Raw genomic sequence first — 21,092 nt, forward strand, 5'->3', positions numbered from 1 at the left:
GAACAGCGATAGGAAGCAACATCTTTTACGTCATACAAACAATTATTGTTAACGAAGAAAATAAAAGTGAGAAGAATATTGTACTAAAATATTTGATATACATACATTTGTTATTATTTGTAATACAAAAATTAAATAAAATTGCATCCAGATAATAAATAAAAAATAAAGAAAAAAAAAAAATAAACAATGCAAAAATTGCTCTTGATTACTTTACCCATAGAATGCCATCGACTGAGAGTTTATCATCATAACATATTCATTTATGAACTCGTAACTAAGGGAATAATACAAGATTTCTCTTGATGTCAGCATAATAAAATAACATATATATTTGAGTCACGTTTACAAGTTAAAATAATATTTAAAAGCATTTGCTGCGCGAATTCGATTTACTTCGGCTATTGGAGCTGCGTCGCGTGGAGCTATCTACAAAAATACTACTGCCCATATCATCGTTCATAATAGTTTCATCCACGCTGGCATCATCCTCGGGTATTTCTTCATCGCTATTGGTTTCGTTGATAAGTGATCCCCTGGGAGTCACAATTGCATCGCCATGCAGATCCTGATTATCCAAAATACTGATATGAAAGGCGGCATGGCATTTGTTGGCCGCCAACAATGCTTTTATACGAAACACCAGTGTTTCCAGCGTTTCGCGTAGGCTGGGAATGTAGCTAATTATGGCCGTATTCTTTATTGACTTCGAATGGCAGCAGAGATTGTGCAGAAACTTGGTAACGTTCTGAAGGTCATGAAAAAACTTGGTCAGCCGTTCTGGACTATCGCGAACAATCGGCTCAAGCACAGTTACGCCATGTTGCAGGAATAGTTTCAGGAACAATTGCGAATGCTTCAAGAATAATGCGAAATTACGCGGTTGTTCAACATTCTTGACAATATCCAAAAGGCCATTAAGTAGACATATAGCCGACTCCCACAGCTTAAAACGATCACCTTCGGTTTGGCCACTACATTGGGAGTTCAAAGTGCTAATGATAATCTCGCATAGTCCACGAAACAGTAGAGGAAAGTTGGGTCTAGAAAGAGAAGTTGTTAAATTTTTTTATAAAAATAGTCAGTCTACTGCGCTAACTTACTTTTTGATATTGGGGATCGACTGTAGAGCCAAGTCCTTTTTATTGAGAAGCACGCACTCCTCTTTAAGGGAAAGCAATATGTCCTTTTGACGTTCAAATGATAAGTCCTTAAGAAAGCCTTTAATCAGCTCGTCCAGATGTATGTTACATTGCGCACCCTTCTCCAGGCTGCCCGTGTAGTGGTACCATTTACGTCTCAGCATATTGGTGCAATATTTTCCTATAACGACAGCAACAAATTAGAAGAAAAAAGATTATTATTATTAAATGATCATGACTTACGTATATCCTCGGCCTGCTGTTTGCTACGCTGAACTGCATTCTCGCCGGAACAACTCAATTTACGCAAGCTGCGCAGCAAATGCTGCAGCTGCACAGCAGTGCCAAGGACTAGCACCGATTTCTCATATTTGCAGAAGTAATCAAAGATCTGGGATGCAGTGCGTGCTATGGATGGTTTTCTGGCTACCTTCCGCTGACCAGGTGGCATCAGTGAATTTAGTGACACTAATTAAAAAATAATCCATCAGTCACCCCTTATTTATAGTTCTGCTTTACTCACACTCTAGAAGTTGAGATTTGGACTTGTCACTCCACTCACTCCATGAGAAATACAATGCAAACAATTGAATGCACAAGCCAAAACAAGTTTTAACATAATTAAAATGATCCTTGAACAGATCCAAATTGCTGTGGACATTATTAACCTTTTCTACTTCCTGGTCAATGTGCGCTGTCAAGGTGATTAAACGCAGATGAATTTCATCTAGACATTTTTGTAAATCGGACATAAAATGCTCTGGCTTGGCCACATGCGACCTTAACGAATTGACTTCGGCCACGTCTTGGCATCCATTAATAATCGTGTCCAATTTATGCACCAAGTCTGTGAGTATAAAACGCAATTCCAGCAAACCCAAATGCGTGCCCACTTCCTCCTCTTCCAGTGGATAGTTTAGACTGAAAGGTTGCTCTTTCAGCAACACTATTATGCCCACATCAAGCTGTCTAAAGCATTCCATGGGTCCATATAATTGCTCGAAGTTGATTTTACATTTAATGGACTTGCAGGCACCCAACTTGATCGTCAGATCATCCAGTTTTGATTGATCCATACTTTGTGGCTCATCCATGATAGATTCGTTATTAACCTTATTTGCCTTCACCTTGCTAATTGCAGGTCTTTTTTCGCGAGTAACTTGCTGAGCAGCGGTCTGTTTAAGATTGTTGAGGAACTGGCATGGCGGTGGTGCAAAGCCAACAGGAGCATGCGCCAAAAGCGGCTTTAATCGTTGCTCTGTGGAAATCAAATCAGCGAGGCGCTTTAGAACCCGCTTGCGTGTGGCCTCATGCTTTTGGGATGCAAACGCACAGATCGTTACACGCATCCAGTTGATCGTGTGATAGTAAATATGCAATAAATGCTTTTGCGTTTCCTCATCATAATTATCAAAGATGGCCAAATAATTGGGATCATCAAAAAACGTGGGCAGCACAATGGCGCAGCCTTGTAGCGCATTTATCAATTCCAGACTGTACTGGTAGCGCTGATTGTGCAGCACGCTGACCAGGTGAAAAAGTGGCGCTAGAACAAAAATAGAATCACTGGCACTGAAAAAAGCAACAGTTGTAGTGTGCACAGGCGTATTTCTCTGAGTCCCTATGCTTACTTGCTATTTGGACTCAAAACCAATTCGGATATATTAATTCCAATATCTAGCACAGCTGATTCGGTATTAACATTTGTTTCGTCCAATTCATTAATGTTCTTCTGACACTCCAGCCGCAAGCCTCTGCAATAAATGAAAACTTATCATGAAACGATATTGTAATTGGATTTCAATTTCCTACTTGATTGTCTTCGGCTGATGATCATTCACAAAGCTCTGCTGAAAGCGATAGGTCATTAGTTCGCAGAGCCACGTTAGAAACCGATTGTCGAGCATATAAGTAGACTCGGCGTTGTAATAGCGCACAGTTAATACGCTGGCCAGTTCATCGTAAAACAGTGCCAGTAATTCGGGGGAGTTACATATAGCTGACTGGGTGAGCACTGTGTATACAAATTAATATTAATAACTGATTTATATAAACATAATAAAAATGTATTTACTAATCAGGTTAGCCGCCTGCTTGCTACGACCATCAGGCAAAGAAGTGATGCTGTCCACGCTGGTTTGCAAGTCCTCGTTGTTGATAAGCATGGTTTCAATGCGAGCAATCGCATCAATCAGCTGAACGCAACCTATGATGCCCTGCCTTTTCACATATTCCGAGCGATTTATTTGCTGTTTCTTTACCACCATTTCGATTTGGTCCTGTAGTGGGGCACACTCTGGCAATTTGGGATCAGGAAATGCAACATGGCACAGCAAGTCCATGGCGAGGCGTGTTTGTGGCAGTGTCAAATCGCTCAGGCGATCCAGCAAAGGCAGTAACAACATGGCACAGTTCTGCACATGCTTAGCATTATTACGCTGGAGCTCTCGCAGCAATGTCAATGTGGTGGTGACATGCTGTGCCGACTTGTCAAATGTCAGCTCCAGCAGTTTCTTCACTATGCTCTTTTGTATCGAGTTGCAGATCTTAAAGAGTATGCTGTGTGAAACAGACTGAGGATGAGTAATGAATAAGTATGGTGGTTTCAATCAAATTCACCTGTATGCAGCTTTTGCGAAATCGGCTACAATGCGATTCTTTTCTCGCATAAAGTCATGCAGCAAGTGCATCAGTGTGTTAATGTGCTTCTCCAAAATATGCGAATAATTAATTTTTATATCATCCAATATGTTAACTGTGATATGCTCAAGTTTAATGCGTCGGCGCAGCTGCAACAGTACAAAAACAATTTCATTAGAATCGGGTATAAAATATATACTTCGCACTTACTAGATTTTCAATAAATAATGTATTATCCTCGTTGATGTCTATGAGTATTAGTAGCATTATAAAATCAAACGATCTGCAAGTTTTGAAAGAACATTTGAAATGGGTAAAAAGATAAATAATTTATTAAGACTTACTTAAATTCGCTGGCCGCTAAGCCACTAATAGTACGCTGCCACATTTGATAGAAACGCTTGGAACGCTTAAGACCTTGTTGCAGAAAACCAAAGAGTTCTAACTGTGATTGTTTTTCACTGGCTGCAGGAATAGCCAGCTCTTGAGAGTCATCGCCTTGTGATCTATGTCGCCAGTTAAAGATTTCACGCAGTGTGGAGACCAGCTGCTCAGAGAAACAAATTATTAACATCGTGCCAAAGATTAAGGTAAAACAAACGATAGATATATCTATATATGTATATATATTCTATATATTAATTTGTACCTCACGCACAACATCATCGGTATCCTGATTAAGACTATTTAGCAAAAGGCGTATGAGATGCGGTAGAGTCTACAATGAAAGTCATATACATATTTATAAATGATTCACAGTTAACAGAATACAGTGGGAGTGACGTACCACATTCGAGCAGCTGCTGTCGTCCTTGATAAAGTCCAGGATTCTCTCACGTAGTTTTCCTTGAGTCCTTGCGTTTAGCGTCAAATTGCTGAGCATTTGCAGCGTGGTTAAATGGAAAAGATCTTTGCTGCTCGAATAGTTAATGCTGAAATTGAATAGATCCAAGTTAAATGAGCATCCCGTTAATATAATAACAAAACACTCACGTAAGTAACTCCACAAACTCATCGTGTTTACTCGCATCCAAAAGAAACTCTGCGCTGCTTATGATATCCATCTTAGACGACTCTGAGGCGTTATTAAATATGCGTTCAATATGCGTATAAATCTGATCACTATGCGATAGAGTGAGATAACGCAATTGAGCAAGCATCAAGGGCAGCAGCGGAATGCAACCAGGAATCGTTTGCACGCGTTCCAATTTGGCAACCTCTTCGATCCTGTTGAAGAGAACAGACAGGCAGGGCTCCCGTAGAAAGTCAATCATCAGAAAGTTGATAAACATGCTGTTCTGCGATTGATACACCTGTTCTTCACCGGCTGTGTCTATAGTGCATCCACTTAGTAGCTTTTGGGCCAGTTTCGATTTGGGCGCCAGAGCAGCATTTAGCCCTGTCTTGAATGTCTCAATATTTTCCGGATATTTCGGCGACTGCACCAATATATCACGTAGCTTAGAAACAATAGCAATATGGTCACAGGACAGCACAAATGTGTCCGATTGGTCCAGTTGCACACCAGCGTTCATCAGTACCATTTCAAAGAAGCTGTTCGGTTGGCGGGAACTATTTATCCGACCTGAAGACTGTGTGCGTCCCAATGTTGCGGCCAATGCTATACTATGCTGAGACAGAAAACGTTGTGTTTGCTCCTGGGACGCTGGAATGTTTTCCTCTTCACTTTCACAGTTCAGTGTCTCGATTGTCGCATTTGTTTGCTTTGCAGACGAGACTCGCTTTAAAAAAAAAAAAAGTTAGATGATAGAAATTACTTCCTGTTCTCATGCAGAGCATGATCTACGATCACTTACCGGTATTTTTATCGTTGCATTCTCATCAATTGTGTTCAGTCCCGTTAGGGCATTGTTCCGCTTCTTCAATTTTCGGTACATTATGTTTCATTAACTCTAAAAACAGCAGTTTTATTAAATTAATTGATGTAATCTCTTTTAAAATTTAATGCGCCAGGTGACGAACGTGGATATCGATAACAGATATTAGCTTCAATAGCTATGTTTATCGTAAAACATACTCTGTTAACAAAATTTTATTGGTAAGTTAGCGATGGCGCTGTAAGATACCGATATTTTTCGTAATTTAGTATCGAAAAAGTCGTTTATTTGAAAATTTATTTTTACCTCAACGCAGAATACAAAGATCAAAAATATAAAATTTTCAGCATGAATAACTTCATTTTTATTGAGTATATATAAGCATGAGCCATGTTGGTGCTAAAACTATTATTGTTATAATATATTTAATTAAATATTGGGTTACGTGTGATACAAAGCATCTTTGCTAAATATGTATGTATATGATCGTTGAATATAACTCTAAATATAAATTTTCAAACGTGCAAATATTGCAATTAACTACTCGTGAGTTTAATGGAAAAATTCCACATAATACTATAAATATTTAATTATAAACGTGATTGTAAATTTAAAGCCATTTATCTCGAGTTTAACATTAAATTTGCTTAAATTTAAACTTTGAACTTATATATTTAATGGCATTATCTAATTGTCATATTTTAAAAGTGTAATAAACTCACTAATGGTTTAATAATGTATTTTATATGTATTCTAAAAAGGAAGTACAAAATGTTTTTATGTGATTATGTCAGCAATTGACGTATGTATGTTAAGGTTAACTCCTTTGTTCTTAATTAATAGAAAATCACTAATTTGGCTTTGGTTAGTATTGCTAATTAAGTATTGTTTGATGCATCTGATCACATCACTGCAGTCCATTAACGGATTCAACATCTGATTTATGTATCGCTCTACAACTCAATCTCAATCTCCAACTTATCAATTCAAACTGTTGAAGTTGTTCGATGTTTCCAATCAATATTAATATTAAATTATTGCTTTTTCGCCCGACGTCTTTTATAACCAGTCATTTGTTTTAATAATTGCGAGTTCTCATCATCCAGATCCATATTGGGTTCCCAGAGACGAAGTCTTTTTGGTATATATATGAGGCCCAGTAGAGTAATTGCTGTATAATACATAAATATGTTTAATACATGCTTATTTTCTATATATCTACTTACTGTTCAAGACGCAAGGGAAGATTACGTAAAAGTTCAAAGTGCTTGAACGAAAGTAGAGTGCTTCGGTGGCATAGAAGACCATGGTAAGAGCCAAAGAACAACCGCCCATGCTGACAACGCTGTAAAGAGTGAGCGGGACAGAGAATGGGAGTCATTAGCCATGTTTCTGTAGTCCCTCTCATTGTAATCTTATACTTACGGCCTATAGTGTATGTATAGGGTACAGTGCACCAAAGCTATTGCCTTTAGAAGACAGTACATTCCAATTATACGGGAAATGGTATAATCACCTGAAGGATTATAATTTAGTTATGGATATGTTTTCGTACATTACATTGCTCTTACCCTCGATGAATTGTGTATCGCTGTGATCACCTAGGAAACTGCGGCGTTCTATATAGCTTCGGAACGCTGTGCCCAGATCCATAAATGCAACAAACGCAATCCATCCACGAAAGGCATAGAGCAGTCGCTCACGGGGACGGCTACTGGACTGCATTGCAGCCCTGTAAAAGGAAAACAACGAAAAATTAATAAATTTAATTAATTGACAAAAAAAAAAAAATAAATAATAATAATAATTGTATATACATTACAAGGCAGGAAGAGGAAGAAGTTAGCTAAGATTAGCTGTGACTGTGCTTGGAAAACACCAATATTATATTTATCCAGTAACTTATAGCGACGTAGAGATATTATCCCCCTTTATATATATATTGCTGGTGAAGAACAAGAATCCTTTATGTAGTCAGACACGCCTTCTTTTACATGTATACTAAAATAGTTTACTCATTTTCGACGGGTTCAGGGTATAATAACGTGATTATATTTGTACAGAAAATGCCGGCCGGCTTATCTAAACATCACTAAACTAACAAACAACCCCCACGCAGCCCGCTCGCAACGTTTTCAGGTGGCTTCTTGGCAAAATCGATATCACACCCACTCCTATCACATATATTATTTACGAAACTGAAAATATTTACACATGGGCCAATTCAGAGCCACACGCAAGCACGTGCTATGCGCACAGGGGATCCATGCCCCGGGCATGCTTGAGGCTATTTATTTTCAGTCAACAATTGCAACGCCAGGGTCACCCCGAGCAACGGAAATCGTGGCATGCAATTCATAAACTGAAACTAGCCCAAAAGCACTATTTACTTGTACACATTTTTCATATTTGCTTACATTGCAAATGGTTATCTAGGTCGTTCAAATATCTGGGCACACGCGGCAAATAAATATAAATATGCACTTTAAATTATAATTATTATTATTAGGTATAGTATTTAACGATTCCCTTCGGCATTCGTCTCTTTATCAACACATTTTTCTATTTGACGCCTCTCTACTTTGTGCTACTGTTTACCGCGACGCTTCGACGCAGATTGAAAGCTTAAGACCATCAAGGAGCTTTTATGTGTGGTGACAGCTTTCATGCCACTAGCCGGCCGGCTGTTTGTGATTGTACCGTAAGAGGTGCTTGCTGTGTGAACAACTTATTAGATATTCTTAGAGTCAAATTATTGCAAATAATTAAAATCTTGTAATTCCAGTTCCATTTAATTTTTTTTTTTTTTTTTTTAATTTGCTTATGATGTTTCAAATTTTCCTTAATAAGGTTGCATCAGCCCATTGAATAAATTTTACGAGCACTTTTCGAAATCAGAAGTCAATTTTATTATGAAAAAGTAAAAAAATATACATATAATTAACAAACTGCAATAAAAATCTAAAATCTGTGTCAAGTTCTATGGCTCTCTATGTAATTGTTGCACATCTAATCCTTGCCTATTTTCGATTCTGTTTTTCGATATTCAGCATAGTCCACATAGCCATCGTTATTCAAGTCCATGGATTTGAGTACGTAGTCTATGGTATCCTCTAAAGCCTTATCGGTATATACGCTGCCTGTTTTGTGGTCTGGTTCATCCGGCTTTTCAGCAGCAGCTCCCGGTGTAATTGGCTTGTGGGGATCTTCAACTGAAATAAGACAGTAAAAAGCGATTTCATTTTGATAATTTTCCCTCAATCCATTTAACGGATTGTTTGACTAAGTATAATGATTTTATTTTCACTTCATTTTTATTTCCTAAAAACGCAGTACTTACAATGATTTGTATGTCCCTATAAAGTAAATATATATTTATGTATATATTTCGATTTCTAAGATCAATTATTAGTTATATATTCAGAACGCTTGTGTTTTATTATTTTTTTTCTTTTGTACAAAACAAATGTTTACACAATCAGCCTTGATTTGTTTTCGCTGCTTCTAGTTGACGCTTAAAATTAACTTCAGATTGAACGAATAACTAAAATTAGGGGAAGGTTAAACAAAAAACAAATAGTTCAATCGCACTGATCACAAATGAGATTCGTGTGTGCTATTATTCGAAATTTTTGAGAAGTTCTTATTAATCATACAATTTGTTCAAAGAAGTTGCCCGATGGATTGGAATGCTTGTAGCCTGTTCAAAACATTTGCTTGAACTTTTGAATTATTTTACAATTTGAGCTGGAATTGTTTGCGCCTAGATTTCATTTCAATACGTAGTGTGTGTGGGTGTGATTTTGTGTAGTGGCGAAACAGGATTACTATGTGTGCCATGAATTTAGACCAAGACATAACAATGCTGGATTGGATAATGAAAACGGAACCGATCATTCTATATACTAATGAGTGGGTTGCTGTTGTGCCTGCTGCTGTTGTTGCTGTTGTTGATGCTTTTCGGCAGCCTTCTGCTGAGCCTTAATAAACTCGGGATAATCGATGAAGCCATCACGTGATGTGTCATCCATTTGGAGTATGGGATCAATGAGGGCCACTAGTTCTTCGTCTGAGAACACCTTCTCCTCTACATGGGGCTTCTCGCCGTTAGGTTGTTCTTTGCTGCCTTGCTCTGCATATGTTGTTGATTTGAGTTATGAAATATTAAGCCCACATGCGGGATGGTTTTAAATGATTTCGAGCATAACCAAAACCACAACCAGAAGAACCGGAACCAGTCGAAATGTAGTGAAATTTGTTATATGCAAAAAAAGTAAAACAAAAGACATGAGTCAAACATAAGCAAAAATTAAGGCAGACAGGCTTTAACTAACTACAAACATAAAGGATGTAACAATTGGTTCTTACCATGCCAGTGAATTAAAGATTTGATCAGCTCACACCCGTCCAATTTGTTGTTGTTGTCTGAATCGTGCATTTTAAAATAATGGAATTGCAGCTCAGCCTCGGACATTTTGCTCGTATCGATGGGCACCTGCATGTGCTCTTGGATATGACTGTAGTGAGACAACAAATGATAAGATTATTTCCGTATGTAGAACTGATTGATTGCGATTGTTAATCAAGAGATAAGACCTAGCAGACACTTACGCACGCTCTTGCTGAATGTTACCCGTGTTCAAAACCTGCTGTGGCTGTCCATGATGGTGTCCGCCAGCTTGCTGCTGCTGATGATGCTGCACTTGTTGTGGATGTTGTTGTACAGGTGGCTGCATATGCTGCTGCTGTTGATGAACCTGCTGCTGCTGCACTGGCACCTGCTGATATTGCACTTGTTGTGGCTGCTGCTGCACGGGCACCTGCTAATATGTTGATTTATTAGTTGCTTTCAAATACAAACTCATACTTGTGAATCACTTACATATTGCTGCGGAGGCACACCGGGCGCTCCATGTTGCTGGTATTGTGGCGGCGGTTGTTGGTGCTGTTGCGGCACTTGGTGGGGCACCTGCTGCTATTGGTCATGATAAAAAGACGTAAGCCAGTTAGACATTAGCTGCCAGCTGGTTGCACAATATAACAAAATGCAACATATATTACTACTCACATAATGCTGGGGATTTACGCCGGGTGCCACACGTTGGGCACTGCTATACCCAACGAGGGCAAGCAGCATGGCTGCTATTACAAAGTCCGATAGATGCATTTGTGTGGAAGCGCTAGTGTTATTTGCGAGGAATTCGAATTTGGTGGCACGCACAATCACCACGTAGCTAGCTAGCTATCAAAACACACACGTACACAAATTTATTCTGCTTCTTCACCTTTTGTCAGTAGCACGGCGCGACAGCTGTTGCACAGGTATACGAGCTATCGACTTCGCTATCGGCCACTTTTGGCATGGTGGCAACGCTCTAAACTTTGTCCACAACCTGTTTGAGTTTTCTTTACTATTTATTTACTATCTATTTTTTTCGCGTAAATTGCTAAAATAACAATAATATAATGGTAAAGTATATACAAAATTGCCAATGGATGTGATTTTTGTAAATCTTGTAATTGAAATTGTCTAATATACCCAATGTGAAAATTATGAAACTACTTTCCACTTGACTGGTTGTCCCCATTTCCCATTTTAATATTTATGCTAATTACTTTCTGAATTTACTTTCTTTCATACATAGGCTCGCTACTTTAAAGAACAGGACATCGATGGTAAGTATTAGTAAATGTGAAAAATTTAGCAAGCATGAGCTCATACCTATAATACTCTTATCTATATTTTTTTCCACTCAGAATTCCGTGAGTGTTTTTATCTATTTGCTCGTTCGGGCCAAATTAACAACTTAGACGAGTTAACGGTAAATATTAGTCACTTAATCCAAAGAGAAACCACTATAAAACTAGTTTATTCAACAGGTGATTATGCGCTCTTTGGGTTTGTCGCCCACTATTCAAGAATTGGTGTCGTATCTAAAGCAAAAGAATGGTAAAATGAGCTTCGCAGATTTCCTGGATATCATGCACCAGCACTCCTCAGTGGAAAATCTTCCAGGCGAAGTGATTGCCGCATTCAAAGCAGCTGATCCACAAAACAAGGGCACCATATCGGCAAGGCAGCTACGCAATTTGCTACAAAACTGGGGAGAAGGTTTGTCCGTGCGTGAGGTGGATAATATCTTCAGGGAAGCTAATGTTAATAATCACAGCACCGTACGTTATGCTGACTTTGTTAAAATAGCATGTGCACCAGTGCCGGACTATTATTAGCCCAAGACACATCCATACTTCACATTCCAGTAATTATTTAAAACATGCATGCAAAACGCAATAAAGTTCACAATCACTTTTATGGAGTTTGTTGTTTTTTTTTTTTATTAAAATACGAAACTTTTCGTAATGGTATGAGAAAAGTTCGTTAGCCGATTTTAATTGGCAATGGTAACCTCAACCTCTACTCCGGGCTCAATGTTGATGGAGGTGATCTTCTTCACGATCTCAGATGGCGAATGCAAATCGATGATACGCTTGTGGATTCTCATCTATAATGCGAGCGAGAAGAAAATAAATTAATTATTCAATGAATTTGTATACCTATGTCAATTATGAATTTAATTGTATTGTCGAATTCGGAGAGCCAAATTGTGTGGGGTACCAGCAAAATGGACTATGAGAATACGTTTACTCTGGGCAAATCGGTGATACTGTACAATGGCAGATTGTGCCAAACCACGATATCTGATCTGCCCACAAAAGCAGAATCCAGGGATGAACTGATAACTCACCTGGAAACGATCCCAGGTCTTGGAACCCTCACCACAAGGAGTCTTACGGGTGGTAATGCGTAGGGTCTTGGTCGGCATGCGCACTGGGCCCTGTAATTCAAAAAATTTATAATTAATTAACGATTCATATTTTTCATTGATTTGCGTTTGTTGCATAAATCATATAAAATCTTTACACTAATTGTTTCAGTGTGAAAATAATGTCCAATTTATGCATTTGATCTGGCATTTATTAATGACTAGGCTAAGCGGCAAGCAGGCGCAGGAAGCCTCCAGGTAAATGCGGTGAAGATACAGAAATGCACATATGTATGTATGTACATTTATACGCATATGCAGCTATGCTTTAGCAGCGCACGCGGCAAGCATTCTTCCTCTTACCTTGACACGCAGATTCTGGTTCTTAGCACCGTTGATCAAGTCGCGGCATACGTTCTCCAAGGAGCGAACGTTCCTTGAGGTCAGAGTGATACGAATGCGGTGCACGGATGTAGAATCGCCGCCATGGGGCTTCTCAATATCCTTAGGAGCAGCAGCCTACAAATGTAGGGAAGCAAGTATTATTTTGAGGTTATGTTACATACGGAATCATAACACGTGTACGAATTTTATTCAGAAAAGCGTTGCTAAAAACGCAATAATACACAATTCTATACTACATAAATATTATTTATTTAATACTTACCATTATATTAGCAATTTATCTGGTCGAGATAGTCAAATCTTTATATTTTGAGCAGCGCTGAACCAGTTAACTTGCTGGTTGAAAACGAAATGGGAAGAGTGCCACTCACGACGGAACGCGCATCAGCTTTGTTCAGCGTTGCCACTCAGTCAAATGCATATGTGGCAGCACAAATAAAATACGCGCCATTCCCATTCACAACGAAAAGGTTTATTCAAATCAAATCAAACTCCAATTTTTTGACTATTTTATATTATTTTTATTGCGCATTCTCAACTAATTTGCGACTGAAGTGGGACCAATAACCAAAGATCTTCATATAAATTACAGTTATAATTATATAAGTCAAAGCACAATGTTGTATTTAAATATTAAATCAACGTTAATTAGTTTTTGTACAATAAAAATATCTGTTTATCTTTATGCATATCAAAATTAAAACTTTACCTGACGATCTTAAAAGCTAAGTACGTCTCAACAAAAACGAAAATGTAATCCTGTGCGATTTTTGTTTGGTAAATCGTTAAATAAAAAGTATATGTGGTCCATTAAGTTAAAAAATAAAACTTAAGAACGCTAAAAGTTTGTGTCCAAATTAGTGTCGATATCGATATTACTTTACGGATAAGTTTGTAGATAAACGCCCAGAGTGTACTCACAATTAGGTGCATCTCTGGTTAGGGGGTTAAATGGATTTTAAAGCGTTTCCCTCTCATATACGCATATTCATAGTATGTATGGCTAACTAGTGTACATTAATTATAGATTCACGGCCTTTGCCAACTCCCACCCAGCGAACTGGCACACTCAGTTGGCTCTCCAAGAAGCGTACGTAGTTTTGTGCATTCTCGGGCAACTCCTTGAAGTTGCGTATGTGCTCAGTGGACGTTTGCCAGCCCGGCAACACTGCGTATTCCACCTCAATATCGCTCAACTCGCTGATGGTGCCGGGGAAATGATCCAGTTTCTCGCCATTGCTGCGCTTATAGTTCACACCCACCTTGATTTCGGGCAACGTGTCTAGGATATCCAGCTTCGTTAGGCAAATGCAAGTGTATCCGTTAACCAGTGACGTGTATTTGAGCAGTGGAATATCCAGCCAGCCGCAACGACGCTTTCGCTTCGTTGTCACACCAATTTCAAAGCCTCGGGTTTGGAGTAGATCTCCAATTTCCTGCAAAGTGAATAATATTTATGAGTTGCACCTTTACACGCTGACCAGGCATTTGCTTACATTCAATTGCTCCGTTGGGAACGGACCATCGCCCACACGCGTTGTGTATGCCTTGACAACGCCAATGACCTCGCCAATTGTTTGTGGTGGCAAACCCAGACCGGTCAGCACACCGCCAATGCTGCAATTGCTGCTAGTCACATAGGGATAAGTGCCAAAATCAATGTCCAGCATGGCTGCATTAGCGCCCTCCACCAAAATCGTCTTGCCGTTGCGCAGCGCCGTGTGTAAGAAGCAAATTGTGTCCTTGACATATGGCCTCACCTTATCCACGTAGTCCTTGTACCTCGCCAGCTCGGCGTCCACATCAACCTTAATCGATGGGAACAATCGCAAATGTGTGTTCACAATTGATTTGAATCTGTATTAATCATTTATGTTAGTCATGAATTAAGCTATGAGCAATATAAATTCAGCCACTCACTTCTCGCTGAACAAGTTAAAGTCACCCAGCAGCTCGCCCACGCGAATACCATTGCGGGTGGCCTTGCTTGAGTATGCCGGGCCAATTCCCTTTTTGGTGGTACCCAAGGATTTGCCACCCTTTTCAGCTTCCTGCATACCATCTACTTGCTGATGGAAGTCAAACACCAGATGCGCCCGATCCGAGATGATCAAACGGTTCTCCAATTGCTGCAATCCCTTGGCTTCATTCTTCAGCACCTCATCGAACAGCGAAGGCAAATGAATAACGACGCCGTTGCCTAAAAGTAACCGATTAAATATAAGAATATTACTCAAAGAACTATAAAGAGTTGTTTTAAAAATATCTCTCGGGTATCCCCTTTCGAACTACAATATTATTATTATTTTACTTTAATTATTTATAAAAAGGTTTTTTTGACGAGCACAAACGATTCCAAGAAAATTAAAACAAAATTTGAAAAATTTAACACATAAATACTAGTCTAAATAATATATTTGGAAAAGCAAAGAACAAAATGCTGAAAATACGCAACAATATTCAGTGTATATGAAATTATTTTTTAATCGCCCAGTGCTATCTTATCACATTCCAAACGAGGCAAGCTAGTAAGCCAGGCCAACAACAAAATGTTATAACTGGCAATAAAAACACGTGCATGGATTCGCAAGTTTTCTGATAGCTGACTCGGCTTTCCATGAAATGGAGGTACTCTGCCGGTATTAGCTGCGAGTGGGGCAGCTTACACAAAATTCGAATTGCGTATAGCTTTAATAAAATGCGCTGCCTGTTGCTAAACGAATCCAAGCTCGTAAAGCTGAGACACGCGATGAACGCCATGTGACTTGAACTGTGAAATGCTTTCGCACATTAATTTGTTTTTATTGTATGATCGAGTCGCGAATAATAAGTTAATTGCTCGTCTCGAATAATTAGGCGTGTATAGTATACAGCCCTGAGTTAGATGTATGGTGTGCCACAGCTCACCAAGCAGGGGGGCTTGCATTCAAATGTAGTGGTGTGATTATCTCATAAATAAGTCTTGTGACAGACGATGACAGGCTACATTTGTTGTTCCTGGGCTGTAACAAGCAGCGAAAGGCTCACATATCGATTAAACTTTAAGGAAGAAACAAGTTAAACACAGAAGCTAACTAACTGTAGAAAGTAAACAAGTTGAAGGAATCGTGGCCCTTACGGCACCACCTTTGCTGTTGCAGCAAGCAGCAATGGACTACGTCAACAACGATTGACGTCAACTTGCTAGACGGCGGGATTCGAGGCAGTTAATTGAAGAACACTGCAAAGGCCTAGATAGTGAAAACTAAAATAGATAAAATAGCCTTTAATGCAGGCCAGTTGTCAAAGCCAAACGCAAGACCAATTGACCGCAAAAGCCAATGTCAATGTTTCATTTGGTTTTGCCAAGAAAAATTCTTATATATACATAAACATACATATATAAACATCTATACAATACATACTAGTTGTACATGTATATAAAATATTCGCTATAGAACGAACGACGGCAAGCTAGCTAAAAACAAAACAATAAAAACAATTCACTATATAACGTATAGTATTGGTATAAAGTATATAGATATAAAGTTTTCTAAAGGTGTTTGTGTGTGTGTGATGTGTGTTTGTGTGTCTATGTGTGTGTGTGTGTGTGTGTGTTTCGCTTAAATTCAATATAAGAAAAATAAACTGTGAGCGTTACAAATGAAAACAAAGGAAAAAGGTGCTTACTTTCATTTAAATATATTCATTTTGAAAAATATTTCTTGCTTTCTTTTACTTGAGAGTGTCAACAGCAGATAGTTAGGATCTTGCTTATACCCATAGAGTGTCAATCTTGAAATCTTGATTTCCATCCAGGCCATATCAAGCTCCCAGGCTACCCTTCTACCACTTACCGATGACCGAAATGCATTTCTCGTTGACGACGCCGCTGGGCAGCAGATGAAAATCGAATTCGGTGCCATTTGCAACCACAGTGTGTCCAGCATTATTGCCGCCCTAGAGAGAGACAGAGAGATAGAGAAAAGAGAGTGGGAAGAAAAGCAAAATGAGTAAATTAGAGAATGAGAAAACAGATAACATACGTAAGCGTGTACTATAAACAGACACGCACACATTCATATATACATAGGTAAGTACAGATATTTGTACGTACGCTATGGCATACATCGTAGCTGTCTGTTTATATACAAAAAATTAGCATGTTTGTTTTTGTTGATTAAAACTTGTGTGATAAATAAATAAATATTGCCGAACAGCAGGTATTAAATGACAAATAAATAGACGTCGAATAGTTTGTGACAAAATATCTACAATGTTCACTCTACATTATACTATTCGGATGTTTTTGTAGATGTAGATCCAACTGGAGTTGTATACATATCAAGTGAAGACTATCGTTAAGTTACATTGAAATATTTAAAGATGCGCTGCTGAGGACCTTTAAAGATATCGGAGATATATAGATATACTTTCACTGTATACATGATATGTATGACAACGAAATGTGTATCAAAAATGTGATAAAGAAAAGCAAAATTGTTATTTGTTTTCTTGGCAACTGTACAATTTTCAGTCATGTGCTAATCTTATACATTCTAAACAAGTGTGTGTGAGTGTGAATGTATTGATGAATCGTTGTGTTTTGCAGCTATGTATTTAGAAAGTACCCAAGATATTCTGGAATTATAATTTCGTCACAAAATTGAAAAATGGATCACAACAAAATAATCACATTAAATATACACACATATGTATGTATATGTATATGTGTGCGTGTATCTCCACATGTATGTATATAGTGTAGATCACTTAAGCACGCAGCCATTGATAAGATTATAACGAATACATAGTGCAAAATGGATGAACGCGTATTCAAGATACTCTCGCTGCGCAATATATGGAAAATGGAGGCGTGTGCTGTGTGACTCAGATAATAGGAAAAAATCAGTTTACATGAGAACAGATGCATTACATAACAATATTGATAACAAAAAGTGTATATACATACAAAGCAAAATGGAAAATGGCTAAAGGGAACTACAGCGTTTCTGTTCATTGAACTGTCGATCTAGAACAGAATTCAACAAGTTGGTAGCACCGGGTCAGCAGAACAGCGACACGCAATATCAATTAAACTTTTGAAATAGGCTTTATATGATACGAGTGTAATACATTACATAAATTGATGACTCAAATGCAATACCTGGTTGAAGGTGCCATATATGGTGACAATGCAGATATGCAGATATTATCCTGCCATTTTTTTAATATTGCGCGCGGGACATTCACAATGGTGATTATGTAAAACCTAGCATTTTGCTGAGTAGGCAATATGCACATAAGTGAGTGTGTGTGTATGGGTTTGGCAGTGTGTACATATTATATGAATGTGTGGACAGATGTATACATATATACATGAAGATTTGTATATATAGCTATATATACGTGTTTGTGTATATCTGTATAAGCCATAGAACGCTATAGAACAGCGGAAACAACTATCGTCAGGAGAGAGAGAACGAGTGACGAATTTTGCTGAGATAGCAGCCGTTCGCAGACTGACTGACTATACATTCACATACACTCATACGAAATACAGGCATACAGATACACACACACCCGCCGCTGTCACGATTGATAAATATATACATACATCTGTGCATATGTATGTACACAAATGAAAAAGCGAAACATGCGGTCGCCCGCCAGTCAGAGTTTTTATAATAGCTACATAATTCCGCAGAAAATAAGTATATACTTGTGAAACGTTCAGATGCTGTTACAATTGTTGACTGCAAAGGAGGCAGCGATTTATATCTTTATATGATTGTTTCGGCGCACACATTGGCGTTGGCGTCGGCGTCAACGAACCTGGCGCATGTCCTTGACACAAGGATATCTGTGTGATTGGCTGATATCAGTCGATTACATTTTTTCTCCACTTGTGATTTTTTACAACAATTAATGGGTTTAATTATTTTCCGCAAATGCTTACCTGACACCTGCAAACAATGTCCACCTCCGAGGCTAGCATGTCTACCACCTTGCCTTTGCCTTCATCGCCCCATTGGGCGCCTAGGACAACATTCACCTTGGACTTGTACATGTTGGTGCGTCCTTGATGCAATTGCTCGTAATGATTACCGTTAATTGCGCTTGTTGTTGACATTTCGTACCACTAACTGGAAAATCTCGGCACGACCACGAAAACGAGCACGACGTTGATCTCGCTTGAAAACGGAACACGTTCTGTTTTTATAACATAGTTTGATTTGCAGCTGTCAGTGCATGGCGTTGCCGTAGAATATGCAAGATTCACTCTTTTACTTTATTCTATAGAGCTGCCAGAATGTTTTAGTTGCAATACGTTATCAAATGATACGAAAACAAAATTTGCAAACTAATATAGTTTGAATAAAATAATATTTATTAATTTTTGATTAATTACGGACTTTTAAATATGATAGGCGCCAATTTTAAGCTTTTCTTGAGTGTTAAAATTTCGAGTAGCAAATATTTGCCATTCAAAGTAAGGCGGCAACATTACGCATAGGCTGGCAGCACGAAACAACATATGGTTAACGGCTGCATTGTTTTGGTAGCAAGGCATATAGTTTATTAGACACTATGTCTGAAGGTGCGGAAAAATGCCACTTGTATGTATCTGAGAATAAAATTATTAAATTATATTAATAATATATCTTCCTTCCTTCAGTTGCCATGAGGCACCTTTCAAATACACTTGCCCCAAGTGCAATGCGATTTATTGCAGCGTGGCTTGCTACAAATCAAAGGCGCATCTCAAATGTTCCGAAGAATTTTATAAAGCGTGCATACAGGACGAATTGGCGAGTGCAACCACAACACCCGAAAGTCAAAAAGATATGCGTAAAATATTTGATATTCTGAAACGAATGCGCGAATCAGATGCTGGCTTCAAACCAGAGGATTTTGATGCAGATGGCTTAGACAATCCCTTGGACTCGGATGACGACGACGCGGAACCAAAACAAAGTGACGATGAGGTTGAGGGAGATGCGGATGGCATAGAGGATCCTTATGCTGAGGAAGTGGATGAGATTGTAGATATGGCTACGCGTCTCAAGGGAATCGACATAAATGATGCGGATGAGGTTTGGAGTCGACTCACAGCTGAAGAGCAACAGGAATTCCAGAAACTAATTGCAAGTGGTGAAATAATGAAACTAATGCCCGATTATAAGCCATGGTGGTGCAAGCCTAAGAATTCCAAGATTGTTGTCCTTCCTGCAGCAACAGATGATAAAATTGACATGCCTGAAATACATAAGAACATTCCCACATTCACAAGCTTGTGCAAAAAGACGCCTTCGCCCTGCCTGCACTACAATCTCTGGAACATCTTGAGCGCCTATGCTTGCGTGGCCCGATTTTTTGGCGGCGAGCAACGTACCAATGCCAGTGAAGCTGTTGCGCACTTGGTGAATCTTAGTGCAACGTTGAAGTATGGCACCAACTTCGAAGATGCTGAGGACGCCATTGTATCCGTGCAAATGGAGGCCTGTACCACAGGCAATGGACCCGCCGGTGCCGCAGCAGTTGGCAGCGCAGGCGCAGGCACAAATTTTCTCGTGGAGAGTCGCGAACAATTGCAAGAGGATGCACGTCAACTTATGTCCACAGCTCAACATAAACTGGCAGCATTGAGCGATATCCTCCAGCTGCTACAGCAGAGCAAAGCGCTAAGCAAACGAAAACATTCAGAGGAGGCCGAATTCCAAAAGCTGTTCGCTCTAGCCAGTGGAAGTGTCGAGCTGAATCGAACCAAACTCTCGCAGTTGATTAAGAAAATTGAATTTATGCTCTCGTATGTAGCGCGAGAGGAGTTACTATGAGAAATCTGTCAAATAAATAAAAAATTTAGCTTTAGCACACTTCTTAAATTGGTTATTAATAATGGACAACAGAATCAACACCCATGTGCGAGTCATATTGGCCAATTGGTTACACTCAGCTCTGTCGGTTATTGAACCCAAAGTAAGTAACTTGGCATGTTTGAGCTTATGAATTAATTCTAATTTTCTTTGAACTGAGAGCGTTTTGACAAATCAACAAAATAACACATCGTATTCTGTTATCTTAGCCTAACATTCAACTCTTAACTAACAGAACAGAGTATAAAACACAAATATGCTTGTACCGTGTCTTAAAAAGTACAAAATATCATTCCAATGATTTATCAAATGATTCCTACAATTTAATTTTGTTTCAATATATATTAATTGTAAGACAAATTCGTTTGAAATTTACACATTTGCAATTAAGTATGTGTCATTACTGTATTGGAGCTGCAAACCTGTCGCAACGAACCAGTAGCGTTT

General features: G+C 38.7%; 7 protein-coding genes across 11 annotated transcripts; 2 read left to right on the top strand and 5 right to left on the bottom strand.

The window, feature by feature from the left end:
- Nucleotides 1-308: 308 nt before the first annotated feature.
- Nucleotides 309-5,793, bottom strand: LOC6575078 (Fanconi anemia group D2 protein). Its single transcript, XM_002001062.4, has 14 exons — nucleotides 5,600-5,793; nucleotides 4,776-5,524; nucleotides 4,570-4,714; nucleotides 4,432-4,500; nucleotides 4,127-4,329; nucleotides 3,993-4,065; nucleotides 3,762-3,931; nucleotides 3,217-3,701; nucleotides 2,955-3,156; nucleotides 2,774-2,896; nucleotides 1,666-2,714; nucleotides 1,386-1,610; nucleotides 1,104-1,323; nucleotides 309-1,043 (listed from the first exon to the last, which is right to left on the bottom strand). The coding sequence occupies exons 1-14, from the start codon at nucleotides 5,678-5,680 to the stop codon at nucleotides 365-367; spliced, it is 4,473 nt and encodes a 1,490-aa protein (XP_002001098.1). The 5' UTR covers nucleotides 5,681-5,793; the 3' UTR covers nucleotides 309-364.
- A 162-nt stretch (nucleotides 5,794-5,955) lies between these two features.
- LOC6575079 lies at nucleotides 5,956-8,246 on the bottom strand. 2 transcript variants are annotated; one of them, XM_002001063.4, is made up of 5 exons: nucleotides 8,038-8,246; nucleotides 7,192-7,352; nucleotides 7,046-7,136; nucleotides 6,847-6,965; nucleotides 5,956-6,791 (listed from the first exon to the last, which is right to left on the bottom strand). In XM_002001063.4, coding segments are annotated over exons 1-5 (510 nt in total). In that variant the 5' UTR covers nucleotides 8,040-8,246; the 3' UTR covers nucleotides 5,956-6,654. The 2 variants fall into 2 exon arrangements, with proteins under 2 accessions (XP_002001099.2, XP_043864038.1); XM_044008103.1 differs by lacking the exon at nucleotides 8,038-8,246 and adding an exon at nucleotides 7,438-7,454.
- A 293-nt stretch (nucleotides 8,247-8,539) lies between these two features.
- On the bottom strand, nucleotides 8,540-10,916 carry LOC6575080 (50 kDa gamma-zein). 4 transcript variants are annotated; one of them, XM_032733821.2, is made up of 5 exons: nucleotides 10,689-10,916; nucleotides 10,503-10,595; nucleotides 10,232-10,443; nucleotides 9,989-10,137; nucleotides 8,540-8,832 (listed from the first exon to the last, which is right to left on the bottom strand). In XM_032733821.2, exons 1-5 carry the CDS (start codon nucleotides 10,785-10,787, stop codon nucleotides 8,630-8,632), a joined length of 756 nt encoding a protein of 251 aa, XP_032589712.1. In that variant the 5' UTR covers nucleotides 10,788-10,916; the 3' UTR covers nucleotides 8,540-8,629. The 4 variants fall into 4 exon arrangements, with proteins under 4 accessions (XP_032589712.1, XP_032589711.1, XP_002001100.2 ...); XM_032733820.2 differs by lacking the exon at nucleotides 8,540-8,832 and adding an exon at nucleotides 9,026-9,752 and having other exon boundaries at nucleotides 10,503-10,592; nucleotides 10,689-10,910; XM_002001064.4 differs by lacking the exon at nucleotides 8,540-8,832 and adding an exon at nucleotides 9,026-9,752 and having other exon boundaries at nucleotides 10,232-10,440; nucleotides 10,689-10,910.
- A 48-nt stretch (nucleotides 10,917-10,964) lies between these two features.
- On the top strand, nucleotides 10,965-11,933 carry LOC6575081 (calmodulin-like protein 4). The gene is made up of 4 exons (XM_002001065.4): nucleotides 10,965-11,089; nucleotides 11,266-11,296; nucleotides 11,378-11,442; nucleotides 11,501-11,933. The coding sequence occupies exons 1-4, from the start codon at nucleotides 11,087-11,089 to the stop codon at nucleotides 11,849-11,851; spliced, it is 450 nt and encodes a 149-aa protein (XP_002001101.2). The 5' UTR covers nucleotides 10,965-11,086; the 3' UTR covers nucleotides 11,852-11,933.
- LOC6575082 (40S ribosomal protein S20) lies at nucleotides 11,929-13,164 on the bottom strand. The gene is made up of 4 exons (XM_002001066.4): nucleotides 13,052-13,164; nucleotides 12,748-12,903; nucleotides 12,367-12,456; nucleotides 11,929-12,123 (listed from the first exon to the last, which is right to left on the bottom strand). The coding sequence occupies exons 1-4, from the start codon at nucleotides 13,052-13,054 to the stop codon at nucleotides 12,010-12,012; spliced, it is 363 nt and encodes a 120-aa protein (XP_002001102.1). The 5' UTR covers nucleotides 13,055-13,164; the 3' UTR covers nucleotides 11,929-12,009.
- Nucleotides 13,165-13,286: 122 nt separating this feature from the next.
- LOC6575085 (adenylosuccinate synthetase) lies at nucleotides 13,287-19,000 on the bottom strand. Its single transcript, XM_002001067.4, has 5 exons — nucleotides 18,728-19,000; nucleotides 16,626-16,728; nucleotides 14,710-14,989; nucleotides 14,286-14,646; nucleotides 13,287-14,225 (listed from the first exon to the last, which is right to left on the bottom strand). Exons 1-5 carry the CDS (start codon nucleotides 18,899-18,901, stop codon nucleotides 13,797-13,799), a joined length of 1,347 nt encoding a protein of 448 aa, XP_002001103.1. The 5' UTR covers nucleotides 18,902-19,000; the 3' UTR covers nucleotides 13,287-13,796.
- Nucleotides 19,001-19,277: 277 nt separating this feature from the next.
- LOC6575086 (zinc finger HIT domain-containing protein 2) lies at nucleotides 19,278-20,645 on the top strand. The gene is made up of 2 exons (XM_002001068.4): nucleotides 19,278-19,388; nucleotides 19,448-20,645. Exons 1-2 carry the CDS (start codon nucleotides 19,360-19,362, stop codon nucleotides 20,604-20,606), a joined length of 1,188 nt encoding a protein of 395 aa, XP_002001104.1. The 5' UTR covers nucleotides 19,278-19,359; the 3' UTR covers nucleotides 20,607-20,645.
- The last annotated feature ends 447 nt before the right edge of the window (nucleotides 20,646-21,092 follow it).

The sequence above is a fragment of the Drosophila mojavensis genome, unplaced genomic scaffold, assembly GCF_018153725.1.
Source record: "Drosophila mojavensis isolate 15081-1352.22 unplaced genomic scaffold, ASM1815372v1 contig_231, whole genome shotgun sequence".
In the NCBI taxonomy this organism is placed as follows: Eukaryota; Metazoa; Arthropoda; class Insecta; order Diptera; family Drosophilidae; genus Drosophila; species Drosophila mojavensis.

What these genes read in the sequence shown, in the direction of transcription:
- LOC6575086 (XM_002001068.4), top strand. Translation starts at nt 19,360, where the DNA reads ATGTCTGAAGGTGCGGAAAAATGCCACTT. An exon ending in GGTGCGGAAAAATGCCACTT is followed by an intron (nt 19,389 to 19,447) that starts GTATGTATCTGA and finishes TCCTTCCTTCAG; the next exon opens with TTGCCATGAGGCACCTTTCA.
- LOC6575081 (XM_002001065.4), top strand. An exon ending in TAAAGAACAGGACATCGATG is followed by an intron (nt 11,297 to 11,377) that starts GTAAGTATTAGT and finishes TTTTCCACTCAG; the next exon opens with AATTCCGTGAGTGTTTTTAT. An exon ending in ACAACTTAGACGAGTTAACG is followed by an intron (nt 11,443 to 11,500) that starts GTAAATATTAGT and finishes TTTATTCAACAG; the next exon opens with GTGATTATGCGCTCTTTGGG.
- LOC6575080 (XM_032733819.2), bottom strand. Translation starts at nt 10,787, where the DNA reads ATGCATCTATCGGACTTTGTAATAGCAGCCATGCTGCTTGCCCTCGTT. An exon ending in GCGTAAATCCCCAGCATTAT is followed by an intron (nt 10,596 to 10,688) that starts GTGAGTAGTAAT and finishes CATGACCAATAG; the next exon opens with CAGCAGGTGCCCCACCAAGT. An exon ending in ATCTTTAATTCACTGGCATG is followed by an intron (nt 9,753 to 9,988) that starts GTAAGAACCAAT and finishes CAACATATGCAG; the next exon opens with AGCAAGGCAGCAAAGAACAA.
- LOC6575082 (XM_002001066.4), bottom strand. An exon ending in ACCAGAATCTGCGTGTCAAG is followed by an intron (nt 12,457 to 12,747) that starts GTAAGAGGAAGA and finishes TTTGAATTACAG; the next exon opens with GGCCCAGTGCGCATGCCGAC. An exon ending in AGACCTGGGATCGTTTCCAG is followed by an intron (nt 12,124 to 12,366) that starts GTGAGTTATCAG and finishes CTCGCATTATAG; the next exon opens with ATGAGAATCCACAAGCGTAT.
- LOC6575085 (XM_002001067.4), bottom strand. Translation starts at nt 18,901, where the DNA reads ATGTCAACAACAAGCGCAATTAACGGTAATCATTACGAGCAATTGCAT. An exon ending in ACATTGTTTGCAGGTGTCAG is followed by an intron (nt 16,729 to 18,727) that starts GTAAGCATTTGC and finishes GTCTCTCTCTAG; the next exon opens with GGCGGCAATAATGCTGGACA. An exon ending in TCCCAACGGAGCAATTGAAT is followed by an intron (nt 14,226 to 14,285) that starts GTAAGCAAATGC and finishes TTCACTTTGCAG; the next exon opens with GAAATTGGAGATCTACTCCA.
- LOC6575079 (XM_002001063.4), bottom strand. An exon ending in CGATACACAATTCATCGAGG is followed by an intron (nt 7,137 to 7,191) that starts GTAAGAGCAATG and finishes ATAATCCTTCAG; the next exon opens with GTGATTATACCATTTCCCGT. An exon ending in CTTCCCTTGCGTCTTGAACA is followed by an intron (nt 6,792 to 6,846) that starts GTAAGTAGATAT and finishes TGTATTATACAG; the next exon opens with CAATTACTCTACTGGGCCTC.
- LOC6575078 (XM_002001062.4), bottom strand. Translation starts at nt 5,680, where the DNA reads ATGTACCGAAAATTGAAGAAGCGGAACAATGCCCTAACGGGACTGAAC. An exon ending in GAGTTTGTGGAGTTACTTAC is followed by an intron (nt 4,715 to 4,775) that starts GTGAGTGTTTTG and finishes ATTCAATTTCAG; the next exon opens with CATTAACTATTCGAGCAGCA. An exon ending in TCGATCCCCAATATCAAAAA is followed by an intron (nt 1,044 to 1,103) that starts GTAAGTTAGCGC and finishes TTCTCTTTCTAG; the next exon opens with ACCCAACTTTCCTCTACTGT.